The sequence below is a fragment of the Ranitomeya imitator genome, chromosome 2, assembly GCF_032444005.1.
Source record: "Ranitomeya imitator isolate aRanImi1 chromosome 2, aRanImi1.pri, whole genome shotgun sequence".
NCBI classification, from domain to species: domain Eukaryota; kingdom Metazoa; phylum Chordata; class Amphibia; order Anura; family Dendrobatidae; genus Ranitomeya; species Ranitomeya imitator.
In genome coordinates, this window is record NC_091283.1 from 392224488 (window position 1) to 392248947 (window position 24460).

The following is a 24460-nucleotide window of genomic DNA, read 5'->3' on the forward strand; positions in this document are numbered from 1 at the left end:
TCTACATATGAGATTGAGTAACAATTAAGCCCGTTTTATATATGGTATGACATTGGAAAGGTTCCTGTATGTGTTGGGCCAGACGCTGTCAGGGTCAGATTATTCAAATCGTGCAGTGATCTGCACTTATAGTGAAATGCCTTGGTTCCATGAGGAAGAGGAAGGGTTTTCAGAAATAAATTGTCTGAGAATTGCTACATTCTGTTTTGTGTAAAAGACACTGCAAGTTTCTTAACTCTGCTAGTACATGACAGGAGAGGCGATGAAGCTGCGTGCATGTTCTCTGTATTTATGTTCTGGGTGTAGTATGCGCTGAGAGATTTGATTTGTGCTTTTAAAGCAACACCTGTGCTGCAGCGGAAAAAGAACTGTGCCTATTTTAGAGAAAACTTGTAAGTGATTGTTTTGTTGTCAGTGTGTATTGGTACCTGCTTCTAGTTGTGTGATTGAAGTACAGCTAGTTGAGGATCAGCAAGAGGGGGTAGCCAACTGCATGACTGATCTAGTAGCTGAGAGGCCTATCACACACGAGCTTTCCTACTTTAGTCAGCGTTTTTTTTTTGTGGGTGAGAGAGCCCCGTGAGCCTTCCCACTGTCCATGGAGCTGGTCTAGTAGGTGAGAGGCCTATCACACCTAGGCCTTTCTACTTTAGTCAGCTGGTCTAATGGGTGAGAAAGCTGAAAGAGCCTTCCCGTTACTCTATAGCTCTCCCTGGTGAGAGAGCCACCAGAGCATTCCAGCTACACCTTGACAAGCTCATTCTGAATTGCTAGAGTGTGGCCTGTAGACAAGGTCCAGGTACACTGAGAGGGCATTTGCAGAAAGGTGAGCTGTCTGGAGAATAAGTTGAAGCCAGGGGCAACTTGTTCTGTGTGCAGTCAAGGGCCCAAATGGGATCTAAAACAACTATACAGATTGTAAAAGAGAGAAGAAAAAGCAGTGAAGGATGTGGGACCAATATTGAAAAAGGCAAAAATGCCAGAGTGTGGATGTTTGCATGTACAAAAATAGCACAGTTTCAGGGAAGAGAATAAAGGTTGGATAAAAGACGAGGGAAGAGAGCAACAAATGAATAAATGGTGTCGTGTGGCAGAGGAAATACAACAGTACGGAAATAAAGAGACTACAGTGGGACGTAAGGTGTATTATGACTGTTTTGATGCACAAAAATCTATCACTATGACTACTACTGCCCGACCTCTGTATAACCAGAGACACAGACAAGACAGGTACACATTGTGGTCAGCCAAACCCAGACTGGAGAGATACTTGTGTGACACCTGTGCTACCACCCGACCTAAGCGAATTACACCGAATCCTGTCTGGACAAGATCATATGTAGTGACTGAAGAAGCTGACTCAGTAGTGCGAGCATTGACTTTTGCGGATGAAGCTGACAGTAGTCCTGAGAGGGAGGAAGTTGTAGAACATCATGTCACCTCCACTGACCATCCGGTCAGCTCCACCACCAAACACCTGTCCACATCAGGACCAAGAAGGGTGACTAGAGTAAGACAGACACAGGAGTATTATCCCTGGAGCCCCTTTGACCAGCTAGCTATGTTAAAACAGTTGCCTAACCCTGAGATCCAACCTTTCCCATTTTACAGACAAATAAAGGCGATACAGCAGGCATATAAGTGCACCTGGGCACACCTAGAGAGTTTGGTGAGTGCGAACGCAAGTGACGTACTAGGACACATGATTAAGACACATGTGAGTCGCCCAGCAGGGCAATGGGGATACTCGGTATTGGTCCAGTCTTAAAGGGGATGTCACGGAGGCTGCGACCTGGTCCGTGGCCCTGGGACTCAATTAAAAGGGGAAAGGTCTTTAAAGGGATTTTGGTAATAAAGTCTATTCTTGACGCCACCTGTGGTTCTCGGTCAGAGGGACCGACACTGCTTAAATGGGTCCTCTGGGGTGATGTTGCAGCAAGATGAAGTGGGGTCCCCAGGGCTCCCAAGGTGTATGGCAGGGATGGTGGGTTGCCGGTAAATAACGGAAGACAAAAGGGTTGCAGTCTTTACCTGGTTTACTGATGGTAACAGGCCTCAGTCGAGGGTACCGGCAACAGGTACAGAAGGAGTCCAGGCTGGAGCCTTCCTCTATGCGCTGGTTTTCTGGTCCCTTGTTACCTGTAGTTCACTGGCAAGGTACGCCTTTCTCCTGTCCTGGGACAGTGCCAGCACAGTGGGCAGCTTGAGCTGTTCTCTTGGGGTCTCTGACACGGTGACTCCAGGATCTGACTGCTGCTTTACCTCAGACATTGAATGGGCAATTTACGTATAGTCCTATGCCCTCCGGCTCTGCTGTGGACCTTACAGCTATCCACAACCTCGGGTTCCCGATGCCCGGTTTCCCTGCTCTGGCTCACAGGAGGCCTAATTGCAGCCTCTCTGAGCTCCTAAACACTCCTCTCCCTTCACTTTCTGCTCCAGACTGAACTAAATCCACCTCCAGACCAGGATGGAAATCAGGGAAGTTCCCCTAAAACAGGGTTCTGAGCTCCCCCTCCTGGCCTGGAGTTAGAATATGTTGTGTGTAAGATTTACCTGCCAAGGGGATTCCACTTGTCTCCAGGCATGGCACTACCCTCCCCGAGAGGAAGGCAACACACTGTGGTACCCGAACTCCTGGGGTGCTACACACACAAATGTAACAAAGGATAAAGCATGGGGCATGAATGATCAATCTGCATGGGTCGGGGAGATGTACTGTGAATCACTAAAACAATGGGCTACTGTGAAACAATCAGAGCAGCCGTACTCCTGACTGGTGTGACACAGCAAAAAGGAGAGAGTATACAGATATACTTTGAACGGATACAGTTGAAGTGGGGTACAGTCCTATGAACCCACTTGATGTTAAAATACTAAAAATGTAGATCCGAAAGATCTGCAGGTGGCAAAAGGAATTGAACAAATGAGGACAACATGGCGCCCTGTTATCTATGCTAGAGGTCAAGGCAAACAGTGGAGACATAGTAGAGGACCTAATGACCTAGAAACAGTGAGATGCTGGAATTGTGGAAAAAATGGACATTACAGCAAACACTGCAAAAATCCTATAAATGAGACTAAGCAGACCAATCTTCCACCTCCATTGCCTTCAAACTAGGAAACTGGCAACCCAGTGACAAATATGTACCCTGTTTTTGTCCCCTCATGACCTGGTCCTACATTGATAATGACCATAACAATGCTGGGGGGAAAGAGGCGAAATTTTTTATTGACACTGGGGCAGCCGGGACGGTGGTGCACAAAGACTTGATAATGCCAGGCATGATTACTAATGAGATTGTGGAATGTGTGGGGGTAGAGGGACAAGTGGCTGAAGCCCCTCTGACTAAACAAATAAAACTAAAATTACGAGATAGCCAAGAGATGCTTACGAAACTTGTTAGTGAGAATGCTCCTATGAATTTGCTGGGAGCAGATGTGTTGAGTGCTATCCAGGCCACCATCCAATACACTCCTGTGAGTATTACAGTCACAAGTCCCCTCTCAGATAAGCACTTGTGTAAGATTGCAGCAATGGTGTATATGACAAAAGCATTGGAAGTAGCACCTGACACAAGAATGTCTGAGGGCAGGGAAATGAATCAGGTACCTGACACCGTTTGGGTAAAGGGAAAAACTGATGTGGGTCGGCTGCCCATCCCCCAGTCATGATTAAGTTAAAAGAGGGAACCACTCCTCCTAGTTTGGAGCAGTGCCCCTTAAAGGGCCATTGTCACCCCCCTCCAGCCATTATAAACTAAAAGAGCCACCTTGTGCAGCAGTAATGCTGCATTCTAACAAGGTGGCTCTTTTAGTTTTTTGTTCATGTATTCCCAAAATAAAGCGCTTTGAAACTTATCTAAAATACCTGTCTTTCGCCAGGGAGGCGGGTCCTCACTCCCCAGCTTGAACCGCTACTCTGCCGTCACTCCAATCTTCAGGGGCTTTCGGCGCTGGTTTTGAAGCTAAAACAGCGCAGAGGGGGCGGCGCCGAAAGCCCCTGAAGATTGGAGTGAGGGCAGAGTAGCGGTTCAAGCTGGGGAGTGAGGACCCGCCTCCCTGGCGAAAGACAGGTATCTTAGATAAGTTTCAAAGCGCTTTATTTTGGAAAAAAACATGAACAAAAAACTAAAAGAGCCACCTTGTTAGAATACAGCATTACTGCTGCACAAGGTGGCTCTTTTAGTTTATAATGGCTGGAGGGGGGTGACAGTGGCCCTTTAAGCTTAGCTAAATCAATGGCCCTGAACAGGGATATTAAAGAGTATGTTAAGGCAGGGGCTCTGGTGCAAAGATCTTCCCCCTGCAACACCCCTTTGTATCCCATTAAGAAAAAATGACCCAATGGTTCCCCTGACACAGAATGGTTCATGATTTAAGGGCTGTTAATGATGTTGCAGAGAGTGTGACCTCAATTGTTCCTAACCTACACACCTTACTGTCACAGATCCCGGCAACATCAAAATGTTTCACAGTAATTAATTTGGCAAATGCATTCTTCTCAGTACCCCTACACCCTGATTGTCAGTATCTTTTTGCTTTTACTCATGAAGGTAAACAGTACTATTGGACGGTCCTCCCACAGGGAGGAATGAACTCCCCTACAAGTATGGGGGTAGCAATGCTGCAGCAAGGCATGTTCTCTGAAAGCCGGAAGAGAGTCTGCTCCAGTAAGGGGGGAAATAGGAGAGCAGGGCAGACCAGACAGGGGCTGGTAGTGGGACTCAATTATTAGGTTAACAGATAGGGCAATCTGTCATAAAGACAGGGATCCTCGAACGGTGTGCTGCCTACGCGGCGCTCAAGTCCAACACATCGCTGAATAGGTTGACAGATTACTGGGAGGGGCTGGCGATGACCCAGCAGTCATGGTGCACATTGGCACAAATGACAAAGTTAGAGGTAGGTGGAAGGTCCTTAAAGATAATTTCAGGGAATTAGGCTGCAATCTTAAAGCAAGGACCACCAAGGTGGTATTCTCTGAAATACTGCCTGTACCACGTGCCATTCCAGAGAGGCAACGGGAGATTAGGGAGGTTAATATGTGGCTCAAGAATTGGTGTAGGAAGGAGGGGTTTGGGTTCCTGCAGAACTGGGCCGACTTCTCAGTTGGCTACAGGCTCTCCGCTAGGGATGGGCTGCATCTCGATGGGGAAGTGGCAGCTCTGCTGGGGGAGAAAATAGCTAGAAAATTGGAGGAGTGTTTAAACTAGGGATTGGGGAGAGGGTATTCATTTTATAGGAGGGGAAGAGAGTGCAGATAGAGACCCGGGCACAAATAAGGAAGTTGGGGTGGGGTTAGAACAGTTAATAATTTAAGAAAGAATAGAGGTACAGAGAGACACATAAAGTTCATGTATACTAGTGCCAAAAGCCTCACCAACAAAATGGAGGAATTAGAATTCATGGTGGGGATATCTGAGACATGGCTGGTGGAGAGTCATGACTCCCAATACCGCTGCAGACACAGCTCACATACAAGGCGCCGCAGATCTCGGGCATCTGGATGGCTCTCCACATCAGAAGGGTCCAACGAGCCGCAGAGTCCCGATAGGCGAAATCGGGCACACGACAAAGGGCAAAAGTCGTGTGCTCCTTCAGAGGTTATCAGACGGTCTGGCTCCACCCACTCTTCAGAAATGTCGGAGCTGGGACTGGTGAAAATACAGTAAAAGTCAAATTCGGCCAAAACTAAACAATCAGTGCTGTGTGTAATTATTTATGTTACAAAAAGTGACAATGCATACTGTACATTTATAATTCCTATGCCACTAGATTTGAATCTAGGAGGATCTCCTGGAATTAACTCCATTCTGGAAGTTTCAGTCATGAGCCGTCTAGATTGGATTTGATCCTATAAGGACATTGCTTCAGCCATTCTAGCATACGTCCCAACTTTTGAATAAGGCAAAGAGGGACAAAGGTTGTGGCAAATTTCAGGCCACGCCCTGACCACACCCATTTCACAACTAGTCACACCCATATCCACACCCCAAACACACCCATTTAGCACTGTTGATCACACTGTTTCATAAACAATAATTATAAACAAAAAAAATGGCCACACAGTGCTCTATACTCTATGATGGCCTCACATGATGCTCCATACTGTATAATGGCCTCACATAATGCTCCATATTGTATAATGGCCCCACATGATGCTCCATACTGTATAATGGCCAAACAGGATGCTCCATACTGTATAATTGCCACACACAGTGCTCCATACTGTATAATGGCCACACAGTGCTCCATACTGTATAATGGCCACACATAATGCTCCATACTGTATAATGGCCACACATGATGCTCCGTACTGTATAATGGCCACACAGTGTTCTGTACTGTATAATGCCCCCATATGATGCTCCGTACTGTATAATGGCCACACAGTGCTCTGTACTGTATAATGGCCTCACATGATGCTCCATATGGTATAATGGCTACACATGATGCTCCATACTGTATAATGGCCACAGAGTGCTCCATACTGTATAATTGCCCCACATGATGCTCCATACTGTATAATGGCCCCACATAGTGCTCCGTACTGTATAATGGCCTCACATGTTTTGTACAGTATAATGGCCCCACATAATGCTGCGTACAACCCTAACCTCAAACCTAACCCTAACACACCCCTAATCCCAACCCTAACCCTAACTTTAGCCCCAACCCTAACCCTAATTTTAGCCCCAACCCTAACCCTAACTTTAGCCAAACTTACTTTAGCCCAACTCTAGGGGGCGATCACCGGGGCAGGGGGTGACCACCAGGGCAGGGGAAGATCAGCGGGGCAGGGGAGTGATCACCAGGGGCAGGAGGGGGCTGTCAGGCGCAGGGGGGCAGAGGAGATGCAGCAGAGATGGAGCTGGCACCAGCAGGGAGGTGATCAGGGGGGCGGGAGGTGATCACCGGGGCAGGGGGGAGGAATCGGAGGTCGGGGGTGGAATCAGACAGCAGGGGGAGCGGAGAGTAGCAGAGGGGAGTACCGGATGGCAGTCAGGCGGCGATCAGTCAGCAGGAGACCTTGCTGTGTAGCTCCCGGGAGGATGGAGAGTGAGGGCAGCCATATTTCACTCCGCCCCTTCCCATCTGATTGGAGGGATAGCGTCACCTGGACGCTAGCTCCAATCAGATCTGGGGGTTGGTGACAAAGAGGTCTCCAGAGATATCATAGCCACAGGGGGGCAAAGCCACCCTCCCGGGCTCAACTAGAAGTCCTCCTGTACCTGCAGGTCGGGTGACATTTCAGTGACCCTGGTCACCCGACCAGCAGGAACGCATGACGCCTCATAGGCATCACAGGTCGGATTGGCACCGACTTTCATGATGCCTATGTGGTGTCACAGGTCGGGAAGGGATTTTAAAGCAGCGGTACATTTAGTCTGAGGCGATGCGGGAAAAGGAGGATCCCGACTGTGACAGCGGGACAGAGTCTGAAAAGCGGGATAGAGTCTCAAAATCGGGACTGCCCTGCTGGATCAGGGATGGTTGGGAGTTATGCAAGTAAGGTAATGAACAGGAACTGAACTAATTAGATTGTGTAGTACGTACGTACGACCATTGTGCCATGATTTGCTGTCTCATAATAAAGCACATGATTATACAGTGTCAGGCTTAGCTTTCATGTCAGGCTTTACAAGGCTGCAGTACCAAAGAGGCTCAATTGCATGGGAATTGGTTGAGGCTGCCAGTGGGGAAAATTAGCAAGCCACATTAGCGTCGTCCTCTCCCAGGGAGCTGCAGCTGCTGCTCCTCCACCAGCATTCACTGGACTACTGCACAGACTTCTCCATACCACCCTGATACATCGCTCTGCAATGCAGCAGCCGAGGCCAGTAACACAGGAGGTTGTGAGGGTCCAGCCCACCCTGCTCAGCCCGTCATTCCACGCAGGATTAGCCAGGCATTAGCTCCACTGCTGCTTACATTGGCGCCCAGGCTGTGTCCGGCAGGTAAGCCCTGGAGTTAGATGCCAGTGTACAGTCGGGGCTGTAGATGTGTGCAGCTCTGCTTACCACCGCACTGGAGGAACATAAGGAAGGGAAGGGGCGTGTCTGCTGCTTCTCCTGCTGTGTGCCGGAGAAGCAGAGTCCCGGGTGGGGCGCAGCCTCAAAACCGGGACAGTCCCGCAGTATGAGGGACGGTTGGGAGCTATGATTCTAGTCGTGTCAGCAATGAACTGTACAGAATAGAGGCTACAGGGAAAAACTCCACTCACTCTTTGAAAAACTCGATTCCAGTCACCTCAGCACCAAACTGTACAGATTGGAGGCTACAAGGAGGTCCTCCAAAAATCCACTCCGATCTAGACAGCTCAATGGTGAATCAGCTAGAATAGAGTTACTAATACCTCAAAAAATCCACTCCGATCCAATGTTGTAAATTATGAGGACTCTGTTGATGCGCTGTTACGTTTTTACCCGTGAGGCTTCGCCCACTCTTCCAATGTCGGTGTTGTGGCCATGACTGGAGGAAATACAGTAAAAGTAAAATTCAGGCAAAACTGAACAACTGCCCTTTGGAAAAACATAATAAACTTAACAGTTTGAGCAAGTATCTAAAAAATAAAAACATGAAATCATCACAATTCTAAAGCTATATATAAAATGTGTGAGTATACATTCCAATTCCACTACATTGCAGTCTATGAGGCTCCTGGAATCAGCTCCATTCTGAACATTGGAGGATTTTTTGAGGGACGTCACTGTAGAAACTGAACTGTCTACAATGGAGAAGCTGCAGAGAGATCATCAAAAAATCCACTCCGATCTAGTCACCTCACCAGTGAATCAGCTAGAGTGGAGTTGATTTTTTCAGGACCACAAAAAGTGAACTCCAAAATAGAAGCAACCATTAGGTGACCCTCTGGAGTTCTGCTTCCAGGACCTGTGATGATGTCACAGTCATGTGATCAGTCACCTGGGGGGAGGAGCAGGATGTGGGTGTTTGAAGTGAAGGGTTTTCTGTGTAGGAAGCTGCTACATGTAAGAGCTGGAGGGAGAAGTCTGCACTGGTGAGCGGTAATGGGGGAGCAGAGACTGTGTGATAGAGGGGACAGGACTCAGTCCTGGGGGGCACCGGGACTCTGCACATTAGGGTACAGCCGGCTCCACATGTAAGAGCTGAGGGGAGAAGTCTGCACTGGTGAGTGGTAATGGGGAGCAGGGACTGTGTGATAGAGGGGACAGTGTGTGACGCCGATCCAGCGCCGGCCGGCCGTAAAGCAGAGCACAGCGGTGAAGTCACCGCTCTGCTTTACGGCCTGCTGGCGCTGACACAGGATGCAGGAGGAGTGCAGGGAAGCGGACGCCGGGGAAGTGACAGGCATCGGAATGTAAGTATGTGTTTTTTTTTTTTTTTACATTTACAATGGTAACCAGGGTAAACATCGGGTTACTAAGCGCGGCCCTGCGCTTAGTAACCCGATGTTTACCCTGGTTACCCGGGGACTTCGGCATCGTTGGTCGCTGGAGAGCTGTCTGTGTGTCAGCTGGTCGTGATCGTTGGAAAGTTGCTGAGTGTGACGGTACCTTTACTCACTTTTGTTTCTGGAGCTCTCGTTAACTTCCTGTTCATGGGAATAGATCCGGCTACAAACAAGACAGAAAACATTGGGTCCGGGTTAACATTTCTGACTTTACTGTGCAGTTCATTTACACATGGCTGCAGCATACAGTTTAAGACAGTCTCTTTTTAGTGATGTTCCCTTGCTTTTGTGCCCCATCAGTCCTCGTCCAAGTCCTTTCCTGAGACTCACCATCTTTACCCCACTTCGTGACCCGGCTGACAAATTCTTCATCAGGTACACAGAGGCATGAATCGCTATACCTTTTCTGGACCTTAGGCCCAAAGCTGTCCCAGCATCTTGACGTGGCTGGAGATGTGCTCTGATTCTTGTAGGAAACTTGCACTGACCGAACTTGTTCTTCTCTGTTGCATTAGAACCTCCTAACTCTGCTATGTTTAGTCTTACTCTTCACTCCATCCCGAACTTGCACTTACTGAGTCTTAGCCTCTGACTAACTGACTGTAATCCAGAATCATTTTCTATTAAACCAGATCTAACCCTCCTAAACTGTGGGCTAATCCAAACTCTATCTAATCCCTAGCGTAGTGCAAACTGTATATCTACTGTATGGTTCCCTAGTGGACAGACGTCCTGCATTCCCAGGGACGGCCTTAGGCATAGCCTGTAAGAGAACCAAATCGAACACACACTGGCCATAGGGATAAAATATAACATTACTTTTATCGCACTAATAACATTAATAGATAAAACTTCACACAACATCCTAATCCTTTGTTGCCACAAAGTTGACATCATCCCAGCCTTCCCCCTACAGAAGGACCCCCAGCAACCCCCATAGGGACATCTTTATAGATGAATCTCTGGTTCATTTCAAAGTGGGGTTAAAATTCTGACAATACGTGTGCAGTAACAGAACCAGGTATGGAATTAAACTGCACAAGCTGTGCGAGAATACCTCAGGGTACATCCAAAGTTTTAGGGTCTATAAAGGGAACGACATACTCGTGGATCACCCCCAGAATGCAATGCTCCCTGTCATGTTGGTGAGTGTGGAAATTTTGTGGGAACTGCTGCACCCACTCCTGGATAAGAGTTATCACCTCCACATAGATACCTTTTACACCCGCATCCATCCTCTCTGTCAGAGGTAAAGTAGCATGTGGCGTAGTGCAAAAAAATCATAGAGGCCTCCCTAAGCCGCTAATTGGACAACTGCCGAGAAAGGGCAACAGCAGAGAACAATGCAGCGACAACATGCTGATCAAGTATACTAACTAGGGATGTCCTAATCTTGACAACCGTGAAAACAGCTCCCCTATAACTATCCGTGATATCACACCAGAACTCTCAAAGCCAGATTATATCCTGGATTATAAGTAGTTCATGGGGGGGAAGGGGGGTTGTTGATCTCTCCGATCAGATCCTTAAACTGTACAGTTCCATGCGAAAAGCTAAACTACGGTACAAAAAACCTGGTCTGGCACTGTACAATGCTTTTGTGCTGTTTTGATGTGCAGGCAATATGGGGATCTTCCTTCCGTTTCAGGAAGTAGTCATCAAGGCCCTATATTTGGCTCTCAGCAAGGTGAGGGTCCCAGTACTACTGAAACTGATGGTGCCTATATCGTACCAGGTCAAAATTTTCCCCTTGAGATTTTCCCAAACAGCGAAGAAAGGAAGAACACAAAAAAAGGTTCAGAGTAAGCTCCAAGAGGGGAATACGAAAGAACCCAATTTACCATTGTAAAACCTGCCCAGAGAAACCTGGCCTTTGCATTATGAATTGCTTTAAAGTGTACCACTCTTCCATAAATTTAAAAAATTTGGTTTTACACTGTTGACACAACACACTTTTATAATTTGATGTTCTCCGCACAACTTACACATACCACCACATTACAAATTCACACACCAGTAAAACAAAAAGCATTATATTCATTATTAGAATTATGCTTCTAGATAAATTCCTTAAGGGATGTAGTTTACAAAATGGGGTTGCTTGTGGGGCTATTTCCACTGTTTAAGCACATCCAGGGGCTTTCCAAGCACAACATGACACCCGCATCAAAGTCTGCATTCCAAAATTCCACTCCATCCCTTCCAAGCCATGCCATGAGCCAAAACAGTAGCTTTCCCCCACATATGGAGTATCCGGGTAATAACAATTTTTGGGCTGTTGGAGCACGCTGCACCAGGCTCAGTGTAAAATGACGGTGCAAGCCACGATCCGGCGGCACCTTCCAGTACGAACCCCGAACTTTGGAGTTTGGTTTTGCTCATCACTGTTACCCTTACTGTCACTGATAGTTTGTTATACCATGCCTCATGAAGAGACCTAAGAAGTCTTGAAAGCTTGCTATGTAACATAATTTATTTTATTTTTGTTAGCCATTAAAAGGTATCGTAGCTAGAAGCTTATTATTTAGTTTTTTTTCCACTGAGAGCAGTTTTTTAAAATTACTCTTTACATACAGACCACACTGATTTCAGTTTGTCCTGCATGTTATTCCTGATCTCTCTATATTAATTCCGTTATTATTGCTATCTTTCTTTGTATGTCGTGAGATGGAATAGTCAAGGGGTCCGAGGTCAGATGCCAGGAAGGTACGTCATAAATAGAAGGCAGAGACAAAGTCAGTCAGGTAAAGTTCTGAGGTCCGAATACCAGGAAGATAGCAGATTAGAGCAGAAGGGGTTAAACAAACATTGGATGGCCTTGCTTTCAATCAACACACAGCTGAAACGCCCCTGCAACAAATTGGATGACTATTATTATTATGACTGAGCTGTCAGTAACTGTTTACCAGAATTACTGAGGGGTGGAACTTTGACAATTGTCCTTCCCCTTCCGCCCTTTTTTGGTTCTTTGTTTCCAGTCCCACTTTACTACCTGTAGTGGGAACAAAAGGGGCAGTACTGCAAAATGGTGCATAAATGGTAAGAAAGTAGTAATAAATGGGTTAAATTAATTAAAAAGCACCAAAGTTGAGCATGTAATAAAAAAATAATAGGTGGCTGTGGAGCAACTGATATGCGAAGAACCTACAATAATTGTGTACAGCCAAGAATAGGTACAAAAGTACTGTATATGATTGTATAGAAATAGACATAAAAGACAAGAAGTTTAAAAATAGGGGAAACACTAGAGAGCGACAAACACAGCAGGAGGTGCTGCGAGTACATTATAATGATGGTGTAAGAACATAGTAACATAGTTAGTAAGGCCGAAAAAAGACATTTGTCCATCCAGTTCAGCCTATATTCCATCATAATAAATCCCCAGATCTACGTCCTTCTACAGAACCTAATTGTATGATACAATATTGTTCTGCTCCAGGAAGACATCCAGGCCTCTCTTGAACCCCTCGACTGAGTTCGCCATCACCACCTCCTCAGGCAAGCAATTCCAGATTCTCACTGCCCTAACAGTAAAGAATCCTCTTCTATGTTGGTGGAAAAACCTTCTCTCCTCCAGACGCAAAGAATGCCCCCTTGTGCCCGTCACCTTCCTTGGTATAAACAGATCCTCAGCGAGATATTTGTATTGTCCCCTTATATACTTATACATGGTTATTAGATCGCCCCTCAGTCGTCTTTTTTCTAGACTAAATAATCCTAATTTCGCTAATCTATCTGGGTATTGTAGTTCTCCCATCCCCTTTATTAATTTTGTTGCCCTCCTTTGTACTCTCTCTAGTTCCATTATATCCTTCCTGAGCACCGGTGCCCAAAACTGGACACAGTACTCCATGTGCGGTCTAACTAGGGATTTGTACAGAGGCAGTATAATGCTCTCATCATGTGTATCCAGACCTCTTTTAATGCACCCCATGATCCTGTTTGCCTTGGCAGCTGCTGCCTGGCACTGGCTGCTCCAGGTAAGTTTATCATTAACTAGGATCCCCAAGTCCTTCTCCCTGTCAGATTTACCCAGTGGTTTCCCGTTCAGTGTGTAATGGTGATATTGATTCCCTCTTCCCATGTGTATAACCTTACATTTATCATTGTTAAACCTCATCTGCCACCTTTCAGCCCAAGTTTCCAACTTATCCAGATCCATCTGTAGCAGAATACTATCTTCTCTTGTATTAACTGCTTTACATAGTTTTGTATCATCTGCAAATATCGATATTTTACTGTATAAACCTTCTACCAGATCATTAATGAATATGTTGAAGAGAACAGGTCCCAATACTGACCCCTGCGGTACCCCACTGGTCACAGCGACCCAGTTAGAGACTATACCATTTATAACCACCCTCTGCTTTCTATCACTAAGCCAGTTACTAACCCATTTACACACATTTTCCCCCAGACCAAGCATTCTCATTTTGTGTACCAACCTCTTGTGCGGCACGGTATCAAACGCTTTGGAAAAATCGAGATATACCACGTCCAATGACTCACCGTGGTCCAGTCTATAGCTTACCTCTTCATAAAAACTGATTAGATTGGTTTGACAGGAGCGATTTCTCATAAACCCATGCTGATATGGAGTTAAACAGTTATTCTCATTGAGATAATCCAGAATAACATCCCTCAGAAACCCTTCAAATATTTTACCAACAATAGAGGTTAGACTTACTGGCCTATAATTTCCAGGTTCACTTTTAGAGCCCTTTTTGAATATTGGCACCACATTTGCTATGCGCCAGTCCTGCGGAACAGACCCTGTCGCTATAGAGTCACTAAAAATAAGAAATAATGGTTTATCTATTACATTACTTAGTTCTCTTAGTACTCGTGGGTGTATGCCATCCGGACCCGGAGATTTATCTATTTTAATCTTATTTAGCCGGTTTCGCACCTCTTCTTGGGTTAGATTGGTGACCCTTAATATAGGGTTTTCATTGTTTCTTGGGATTTCACCTAGCATTTCATTTTCCACCGTGAATACCGTGGAGAAGAAGGTGTTTAATATGTTAGCTTTTTCCTCGTCATCTACAACCATTCTTTCCTCACTATTTTTTAAGGGGCCTACATTTTCAGTTTTTATTCTTTTACTATTGATATAGTTGAAGAACAGTTTGGGATTAGTTTTACTCTCCTTAGCAATGTGCTTCTCTGTTTCCTTTTTGGCAGCTTTAATTAGTTTTTTAGATAAAGTATTTTTCTCCCTATAGTTTTTTAGAGCTTCAATGGTGCCATCCTGCTTTAGTAGTGCAAATGCTTTCTTTTTACTGTTAATTGCCTGTCTTACTTCTTTGTTTAGCCACATTGGGTTTTTCCTATTTCTAGTCCTTTTATTCCCACAAGGTATAAACCGCTTACACTGCCTATTTAGGATGTTCTTAAACATTTCCCATTTATTATCTGTATTCTCATTTCTGAGGATATTGTCCCAGTCTACCAGATTAAGGGCATCTCTAAGCTGTTCAAACTTTGCCTTCCTAAAGTTCAATGTTTTTGTGACTCCCTCACAAGTCCCCCTAGTGAAAGACAGGTGAAACTGCACAATATTGTGGTCGCTATTTCCTAAATGCCCAACCACCTGCAGATTTGTTATTCTGTCAGGTCTATTAGATAGTATTAGGTCTAAAAGTGCTGCTCCTCTGGTTGGATTCTGCACCAATTGTGAAAGATAATTTTTCTTGGTTATTAGCAGAAACCTGTTGCCTTTATGGGTTTCACAGGTTTCTGTTTCCCAGTTAATATCCGGGTAGTTAAAGTCCCCCATAACCAGGACCTCATTATGGGTTGCAGCTTCATCTATCTGCTTTAGAAGTAGACTTTCCATGCTTTCTGTTATATTTGGGGGTTTGTAACAGACCCCAATGAGAATTTTGTTACCATTTTTCCCTCCATGAATTTCAACCCATATGGACTCGACATCCTCATTCCCTTCGCTAATATCCTCCCTTAAAGTGGATTTTAGACAAGACTTTACATAGAGACAAACCCCTCCTCCTCTCCGATTTTTACGATCCTTTCTAAACAGACTGTAACCCTGTAAGTTAACTGCCCAGTCATAGCTTTCATCTAACCATGTCTCGGTTATTCCCACTATGTCAAAGTTACCTGTAGATATTTCTGCTTCTAGTTCTTCCATCTTGTTTGTCAGGCTTCTGGCGTTTGCGAGCATGCAGTTTAGAGGATTTTGTTTTGTTCCAATCTCCTCACTGTGGATTGTTTTAGAAATGTTCTTACCTCCCTTCTGAGTATGTTTTCCTGGGTCGTCTTTGTTCGAGTCTAATGTTTTTCTTCCCGTCCCCTCTTCTTCTAGTTTAACGCCCTCCTGATGAGTGTAGCGAGTCTTCTGGCGAATGTGTGTTTCCCAGGTTTGTTGAGGTGTAGTCCGTCTCTGGCGAGGAGTCCATCATACCAGTAATTCACACCATGTATACAATGTATACAAATAAGTACATAATGGGAGAACAATGTAATTCAACCAATAACACCCAAGGCCAAGTAATAGTGGTATATAGTGAGGTAAAGCTAGAGTTTGTGAATAAGGGCTGCAAATATGAAGAGAAAAAGTGAAGGACTAATATTTATCCATATGTTCCTCATGCCTGAATGGTGTCAGCCCCTGTCATGATATGTACTTTTGCCCTGTCCTCTATTTGAATAATATGCCATTTGATGTATATAACTGTTCTCTGGTTTCTATTAGCTGTAATTTATGTATTTTCTTGGCTGGGAGTTCACCTGTAACAATGTCTCCTTCCCCCAATACTTGCAGCCCTAAGCTCTAATGTAATTAAGCTTTGTCAACATCACTAGTGGAGGAATAGCCATTCTTCCTCACAGCAGGTGGCTAGTCAAATGTACATATTACATAGACTGCCTGGAGCCCACCAGTCTAGAATCTTCTGGTGGACCCAACCATTGAATAGAAGGTGTAACCCCTACCCCCTTCATGGGCGGATCCCAGGAGCTCAGAAAATCCATTCTTTGAGATCAGATGTGAGTTGATCCTTGAAGGAAAAGGAGTGGGGATTCTTAGCTGAGGCAAGACCCCATGTCCATCTGGGATTGCGGAAGCGAACGGGGCGAGACTTGAGCTGAGGACATATCTCGTCGTTCGTGAGATTGTTTTTGGGATCCCTTGGACTAATTGTGGACTATTGCTTTGTTACCTGGCACAAGGATTATCGGGAGGTGCCCCCGAACCTGTTCTGTTGGACTAATTGTGGACTCTGTAGATCTACCTGCATGTGTTGTTCCAGCGTTCTTGATAATAAATCTGTGGAATCATCCCTTGGCCTGTTGTCCCTTCTTGCTCTGCCGTACACCCCGTCACAAACTGGTGGCAAGCAGTGGGATCAGAGCAGAAGGAATGGAGGACAACGGCCCATCAACATCGAGAACCAGCACCACAGAGTACAAGAACTGGAGTTTGGGGAGCCTACAATCAAAGGCCCGGGAAGTAGGAGTCCGTTTTAAAGGACTCTCCAAGGAGCAGCTTATTGAGGTTTTGCCAGGAGTTCGCCTGCAAGATGACGCTGAGGAAGGATCCTCACAGCAAATGGAGGAAAGAAGGCAGCCGGAGGTAAATACCCAAAAAAGTCAGTGGGTTGTGTGGTACGAGGAGGAGTTGGCATTGCTGGGAGAAGAGGCCACCATACACTATAAGAAAGAGGCCATTCACCGAGCTCAGGAGAGGGAGGCCATTCACAGAGCCGAGGAGAGGGAGAGGGAGGCCATTCACAGAGTCGAGAAGAGGGAGAGGGAGGCCATTCACAGAGCCGAGGACAGAGCTCAGGAGATGGCATTGCTGGAGAGGCAGATCGCTTTGGAAGCAGCTAGAAGCTCCAGACAGACTCTAACCCCAGCACCCACCATGAGGGAACTCCCCAGAGTGTCCCGCAAAGACTTCAAGCCCTTTAATGAGGCTGCAGGCGACATTGAGGGCTTCTTCCAGGACTTTGAGCATCAGTGTCGATTAATGGAAGTCCCGGAAAGGGACCGAGTCCGACATCTGGTGGGGCTCTTAGAGGGTGGAGCTGCCGCAGCCTATAGAGCTATGGACCCTCAGGGGAACTGTGAGTATGCGGAGATTAAACGGACTATTCTAGAACATTATGCTGTTACCCCAGACACTTACAGGACTCAGTACCGTACTTTAGCCTGTGATGAGGAAGTGTCTTTCAAGATGTATGCCCACAGACTCAAACAGATATGTCATCGCTGGCTGGAGGCAGATGAGGCCTTAACCTGGGAGACCTTCCTCCAGGTTATCCTAAAAGAGCAGTTTTACTTCAAGTGCCCTGCTGAGATCCGGGAATGGGTGTGTGAGAGGAGACCAGCCACTGTGGAGGAAGCTGCAGCTCTAGCTGATGAGGCTCTCACCATCAAGCCTCAGTGGAGGGTTCTGTTGGAGGATGGAGAGAGGCCTACCAGCTCCACAACACCGGTGGCCCCCTGTTCTTCTGTCCCCATTGTTCCCCGTTCCTCTAAGCCACCACCTCATGCTGATACCCGTGTAAATGTGCCTCCAGTTGCTTCTTCTGCGTTTTCTGGAATACGACGAGGAGAGGAAGTAGCAGAGCGCAAGTGTTATGGTTGTGGGCATCTGGGGCATCTGCAGGCCTCATGCCCAGCCAGCTCATGGAGAAGTCATCCTCAAACCCCTACAGCACCTTCAGGTGGAAGCCGGCCTCCACGTTCCCTTACCCCTCGCCCAAGAGGACGCCTTGGATGGAGTGAGACCCAGCAGAGATGTTATCGATGTGGACAGCCGGGGCATCTGCAAGCCTCCTGCCCAGCTGTTCAAATGAGGATTAATCCTGTACCCAGTCGTATTATTAATTATGTACACCCAAGTGCCATGGATGACGACGTGTCACCACTACGTGAGGACTGGCCTAGTGCCTCACCCACCCATGTTGCACCACTAGGAGTTTATGGTGGGCGACCTGCAGCTATGACGACTTCTGCTCATCGAGGTAAGCACTTGCAGGAGGTTGTGCTGGATGGACGGAGACTTATTGGATTTTGTGACTCAGGGGCTTTCCTTACACTGGCTGATCCCCGAGTGGTTCGGCCTGAGGCAATCCATCGAGGACCTGGGATTGTCATTGAACTGGCTGGTGGACAATGGAGGACTATTCCCACAGCCACTGGGGATCTGAACTTTGGTTTTGGGGTCAGGCGATGTGTGGTTGGGGTGATGGGTGGTCTGCCTGCAGATGTTCTCCTGGGCAATGATGTGGGAGAGCTAAGATGCCAATTTGTGGCTGCATGAAGCCACATGTAAGTTACGCTCTGCCTGTGTGTACTTAACCAGCCCTGTCCTCTATTTGAATAATATGCCATTTGATGTATGTAACTGTTCTCTGGTTTCTATTAGCTGTAATTTATGTATTTTCTTGGCCGGGAGTTCACCTGTAACAATGTCTCCTTCCCCCAATACTTGCAGCCCTAAGCTCTAATGTAATTAAGCTTTGTCAACATCACTAGTGGAGGAATAGCCATTCTTCCTCACAGCAGGTGGCTAGTCAAATGTACATACTACATAGACTACTTGGAGCCCACCAGTCTAGAATCTTCTGGTGGACCCAACCATTGAATAGAAGGTGTAATCCCTACCCCCTTCATGGGCGGATCCCAGGAGCTCAGACAATCCATTCTTATTTTGCCCCATAGCGCATTTCGGCACTGGCCTTTGTTGGGGGGGGGGGGGTCGTCAAACCAGTGGAGAGAACTATTTAACCTCCTGTGAGCCAATCAGAACTGATGTGTCACAGTATATCATTGCCGAAAATGGAGCAGTCACTGGACAGCTTCCGAAGGCTAACACACCCTGCTCCACGTCATCGGAGGTGGGATGGGTCACACGACAGCAAACCCGACCTTGTCAATGACAAGGGCAGGAAGGGTGAGATGAGAGCCAAACCATGCCCGGATATAGATGCGGCAGAGAATGTGCTGTCCTGATGGAGATCAGCGCATGCGCACAGGCAACAAAGGCAGAGACTTAATGAAAAATGCCCAGGCGGGAGGAATGCGGCAAGATAGCAGAGTGAAACTGTAGATGAAGAATCGGGGCTGGGAAACGGGAACTAAAACCATCTTGTATACATGGGACAGACTGTGTGCATTTAGTCTTTGTGACAGGGTCACTGGCACTGTATGTGAGGGGAAATATGTATTACGGAGATTGCTTTCCTCCGTGATCTAGAAACCTGTAAGTTTCTTTTCAGCATGCTATGTGCTGAAGGAGTTACGTGACCATGCTCTGAGTGGGTGTTTAGGTGAGTAGGTAAAGAGATGGATGGGACGCCTACTCGCCATAATTCCATCTCAAGGGTGTGGCTGGGGAATTAAATGTCCAGCTAGTTTTTTTTTTCCCTCTGACTGTGGAGTCAAGGAAGTCTCCATACTGAAGCTCTTGTGTGAGCTATGATATTTGTTGTCCCACAAGTGCTGGGCAGGACTGTGTATGAACTGTTTATTTTCTTTTGAGCCAGAAAGGCTGTTTTTCTGTTACCATTTGTTTTTTTGGTTTATGATACAATAAACCACCCAGAGACTTTAACCCCATGTGTACCTGTGTATACCTGGAGGAACAGCTAAGTGAGCTGTCTTTCCACACCATTGGTATACCATATATACTCGTGTGTAAGCTGAATTTTTTAGCAACTTTTTTTTGTGCTGAAAACGCCCCCTTTCGGCTTATACACTATACATTGTGATAGAAGATGGCGGCGGAGCAGCGGTTCACAGGAGGCAGGAGCCAGAGGCTGCAGCTAAAGCCTGTGCTCGCTGCTAAAGAGAAATGGATATTCACTGCACTGGCAATGAATATTCATTTCTTTTATAGTGCGCACAGTAGCAGCCGCCGGCTTCTAGCAGCTGCCGGGCTATCACGAGTGCCTGCACATTAAGGTAATGAATATTCACCCCTCTCCACTCCCATAGGCATGGATAGAGGTGAATATTCATTCCCTTAACCCCTTCATGACCCAGCCTATTTTGACCTTGCAGTTTTTTGCAATTCTGACCAGTGTCCCTTTATGAGGTAATAACTCAGGAACGCTTCAACGGATCCTAGCGGTTCTGAGATTGTTTTTTCGTGACATATTGGGCTTCATGTTAGTGGTAAATTTAGGTCAATAAATTATGCGTTTATTTGTGATAAAAACGGAAATTTGGCGAAAATTTTGAAAATTTCGCAATTTTCACATTTTGAATTTTTATTCTGTTAAACCAGAGAGTTATGTGACACAAAATAGTTAATAAATAACATTTCCCACATGTTTACTTTACATCAGCACAATTTTGGAAACAAAATTTTTTTTTGCTAGGAAGTTATAAGGGTTAAAATTTGACCAGCGATTTCTCATTTTTACAACGAAATTTACAAAACCATTTTTTTAGGGACCACCTCACATTTGAAGTCAGTTTGAGGGGTCTATATGGCTGAAAATACCCAAAAGTGACACCATTCTAAAAACTGCACCCCTCAAGGTACTCAAAACCACATTCCAGAAGTTTATTAACCCTTCAGGTGCTTCACAGCAGCAGAAGCAACATGGAAGGAAAAAATGAACATTTAACTTTTTAGTCACAAAAATTATCTTTTAGCAACAATTTTTTTATTTTCCCAATGGTAAAAGGAGAAACTGAACCATGTAAGTTGTTGTCCAATTTGTCCTGAGTACGCTGATACCTCATATGTGGGGGTAACCCACTGTTTGGGCGCACGGCAGGGCTTGGAAGGGAAGGAGCGCCATTTGACTTTTTGAATCAAAAATTGGCTCCACTCTTTAGCGGACACCATGTCACGTTTGGAGAGCCCCCGTGTGCCTAAAAATTGGAGCTCCCCCACAAGTGACCCCATTTTGGAAACTAGACGCCCCAGGGAACTTATCTAGATGCATAGTGAGCACTTTGAACCCCCAGGTGCTTCACAAATTGATCCGTAAAAATGAAAAAGTACTTTTTTTTCACAAAAAAATTCTTTTAGCCTCAATTTTTTCATTTTCACATGGGCAACAGGATAAAATGGATCCTAAAATTTGTTGGACAATTTCTCTTGAGTACACTGATACCTCATATGTGGGGGTAAACCACTGTTTGGGCACATGGTAAGGCTCGGAAGGGAAGGAGCGCCATTTGACTTTTTGAATGAAAAATTATCTCCATCGTTAGCGGACACCATGTCGCGTTTGGAAAGCTCCTGTGTGCCTAAACATTGGCGCTCCCCCACAAGTGACCCCATTTTGGAAACTAGACCCCCCAAGGAACTTATTTAGATGCCTACTGAGCACTTTAAACCCTCAGGTGCTTCACAAATTGATCTGTAAAAATGAAAAAGTACTTTTTTTTCACAAAAAAATTCTTTTCGCCTCAATTTTTTCATTTTCACATGGGCAATAGGATAAAATAGATCATAAAATTTGTTGGGCAATTTCTCCCGAGTACGCCGATACCTCATATGTGGGGGTAAACCACTGTTTGGGCACTCGGCAGGGCTCGGAAGGGAAGGCGCGCCATTTGACTTTTTGAATGGAAAATTAGCTCCAATTGTTAGCGGACACCATGTCGCGTTTGGAGAGCCCCTGTGTGCCTAAACATTGGAGCTCCCCCACAAGTGACCCCATTTTGGAAACTAGACCCCCCAAGGAACTTATCTAGATGCATATTGAGCACTTTAAACCCCCAGGTGCTTCACAGAAGTTTATAACGCAGAGCCATGAAAATAAAAAATAATTTTTCTTTCCTCAAAAATGATTTTTTAGCTTGGAATTTCCTATTTTGCCAAGGGTAATAGGAGAAATTGGACCCCAAATGTTGTTGTCCAGTTTGTCCTGAGTACGCTGATACCCCATATGTGGGGGTAAACCACTGTTTGGGTGCACGGCAGGGCTCGGAAGGGAAGGCGCGCCATTTGGCTTTTTAAATGGAAAATTAGCTCCAATCATTAGCGGACACCATGTCACGTTTGGAGAGCCCCTGTGTGCCTAAACATTGGATATCCCCCAGAAATGACCCCATTTTGGAAACTAGTCCACCAAAGGAACTAATCTAGATGTGTGGTGAGGACTTTGAACCCCCAAGTGCTTCACAGAAGTTTATAACGCAGAGCCATGAAAATAAAAATAAAAAATTATTTTCTCAAAAATGATCTTTTAGCCTGCAATTTTTTATTTTCCCAAGGGTATCAGGAGAAATTTGACCCCAAAAGTTGTTGTCCAGTTTCTCCTGAGTACGCTGATACCCCATATGTGGGGGTAAACCACTGTTTGGGCACATGCCGGGCGGCTCGGAATTGAAGTAGTGACGTTTTGAAATGCAGACTTTGATGGAATGCTCTGTGGGCGTCACGTTGCGTTTGCAGAGCCCCTGATGTGGCTTAACAGTAGAAACCCCCCACAAGTGACCCCATTTTGGAAACTAGACCCCGAAAGGAACTTATCTAGATGTGTGGTGTGTGCTTCACAGAAGTTTATAATGCAGAGCCGTGAAAATAATAAATACGTTTTCTTTCCTCAAAAATAATTATTTAGCACAGAATTTTTTAATTTTCCCAAGGGTAACAGGAGAAATTTGACCCCAATATTTGTTGTCCAGTTTCTCCTGAGTACGGTGATACCCCATATGTCGGGGTAAACTACTGTTTGGGCACATGCCGGGGCTCGGAATTGAAGTAGTGACGTTTTGAAATGCAGACTTTGATGGAATGCTCTGCGGGCGTCACGTTGCGTTTGCAGAGCCCCTGATGTGGCTAAACAGTAGAAACCCACCACAAGTGACCCCATTTTGGAAACTAGACCCCGAAAGGAACTTATCTAGATGTGTGGTGAGCACTTTGAACCCCCAAGTGCTTCATAGAAGTATATAATGCAGAGCCGTGAAAATAATAAATACGTTTTCTTTCCTCAAAAATAATTATTTAGCCCAGAATTTTTTATTTTCCCAAGGGTTACAGGAGAAATTGGACCCCAAAAGTTGTTGTTCAGTTTCTCCTGAGTACGCTGATACCCCATGTGTGGAGGTAAACCACTGTTTGGGCACACGTCGGGGCTCAGAAGGGAAGTAGTGACTTTTGAAATGCAGACTTTGATGGAATGGTCTGCGGGCGTCACGTTGCGTTTGCAGAGCCCCTGGTGTGCCTAAACAGTAGAAACCCCCCACAAGTGACCCCATTTTAGAAACTAGACCCCCCAAGGAACTTATCTAGATATGTGGTGAGCACTTTGAACCCCCAAGTGCTTCACAGACGTTTACAACGTTGAGCCGTGAAAATAATAAATCATTTTTCTTTCCTCAAAAATGATGTTTTAGCAAGCATTTTTTTATTTTCACAAGGGTAACCGGAGAAATTGGACCCCAGTAATTGTTGCGCAGTTTATCCTGAGTATGCTGGTACCCCATATGTGGGGGTAAACCACTGTTTGGGCACACGTCAGGGCTCGGAATTGAGGGAGCACCATTTGACTTTTTGAATACGAGATTGGCTGGAATCAATGGTGGCGCCATGTTGCGTTTGGAGACCCCTGATGTGCCTGAACAGTGGTAACCCCTCAATTCTACCTCCAACACTAACCCCCCCAGACCCCTAACCCTAATCCCAACTGTAGCCATAACCCTAATCACAACCCTAACCACAACACACCCCTAACCACAACCCTAACCCCAACTGTAGCCATAACCCTAATCACAACCCTAACCGCAACACACCCCTAACTCTAATCCCAACTGTAGCCATAACCCTAATCACAACCCTAACCGCAACACACACCTAACCCTAATCCCAACTGTAGCCATAACCCTAATCACAACCCTAACCCCAACACACCCCTAATCAGAACCCTAACCCTAACACACCCCTAACCCCAACACACCCCTAACCCTAACCACAACCCTAATTCCAACCCTAACCATAAGGCTATGTGCCCACGTTGCGGATTCGTGTGAGATTTTTCAGCATCATTTTTGAAAAATCCGCGGGTAAAAGGCACTGCGTTTTACCTG

At 45.8% G+C, this 24460-nt stretch overlaps 1 protein-coding gene across 1 annotated transcript in view; it reads left to right on the top strand.

Annotated features, from left to right (window-relative positions):
• LOC138667881 (zinc finger protein 585A-like) overlaps positions 1–24460 on the top strand; it is a 115378-nt gene that overhangs the window by 51839 nt on the left and 39079 nt on the right. Inside the window, exon 8 of the mRNA XM_069755962.1 lies at positions 8945–9022. Coding sequence (XP_069612063.1) covers positions 8945–9022 — 78 coding nt within the window. The remainder of the gene's footprint in view (positions 1–8944; positions 9023–24460) is intronic.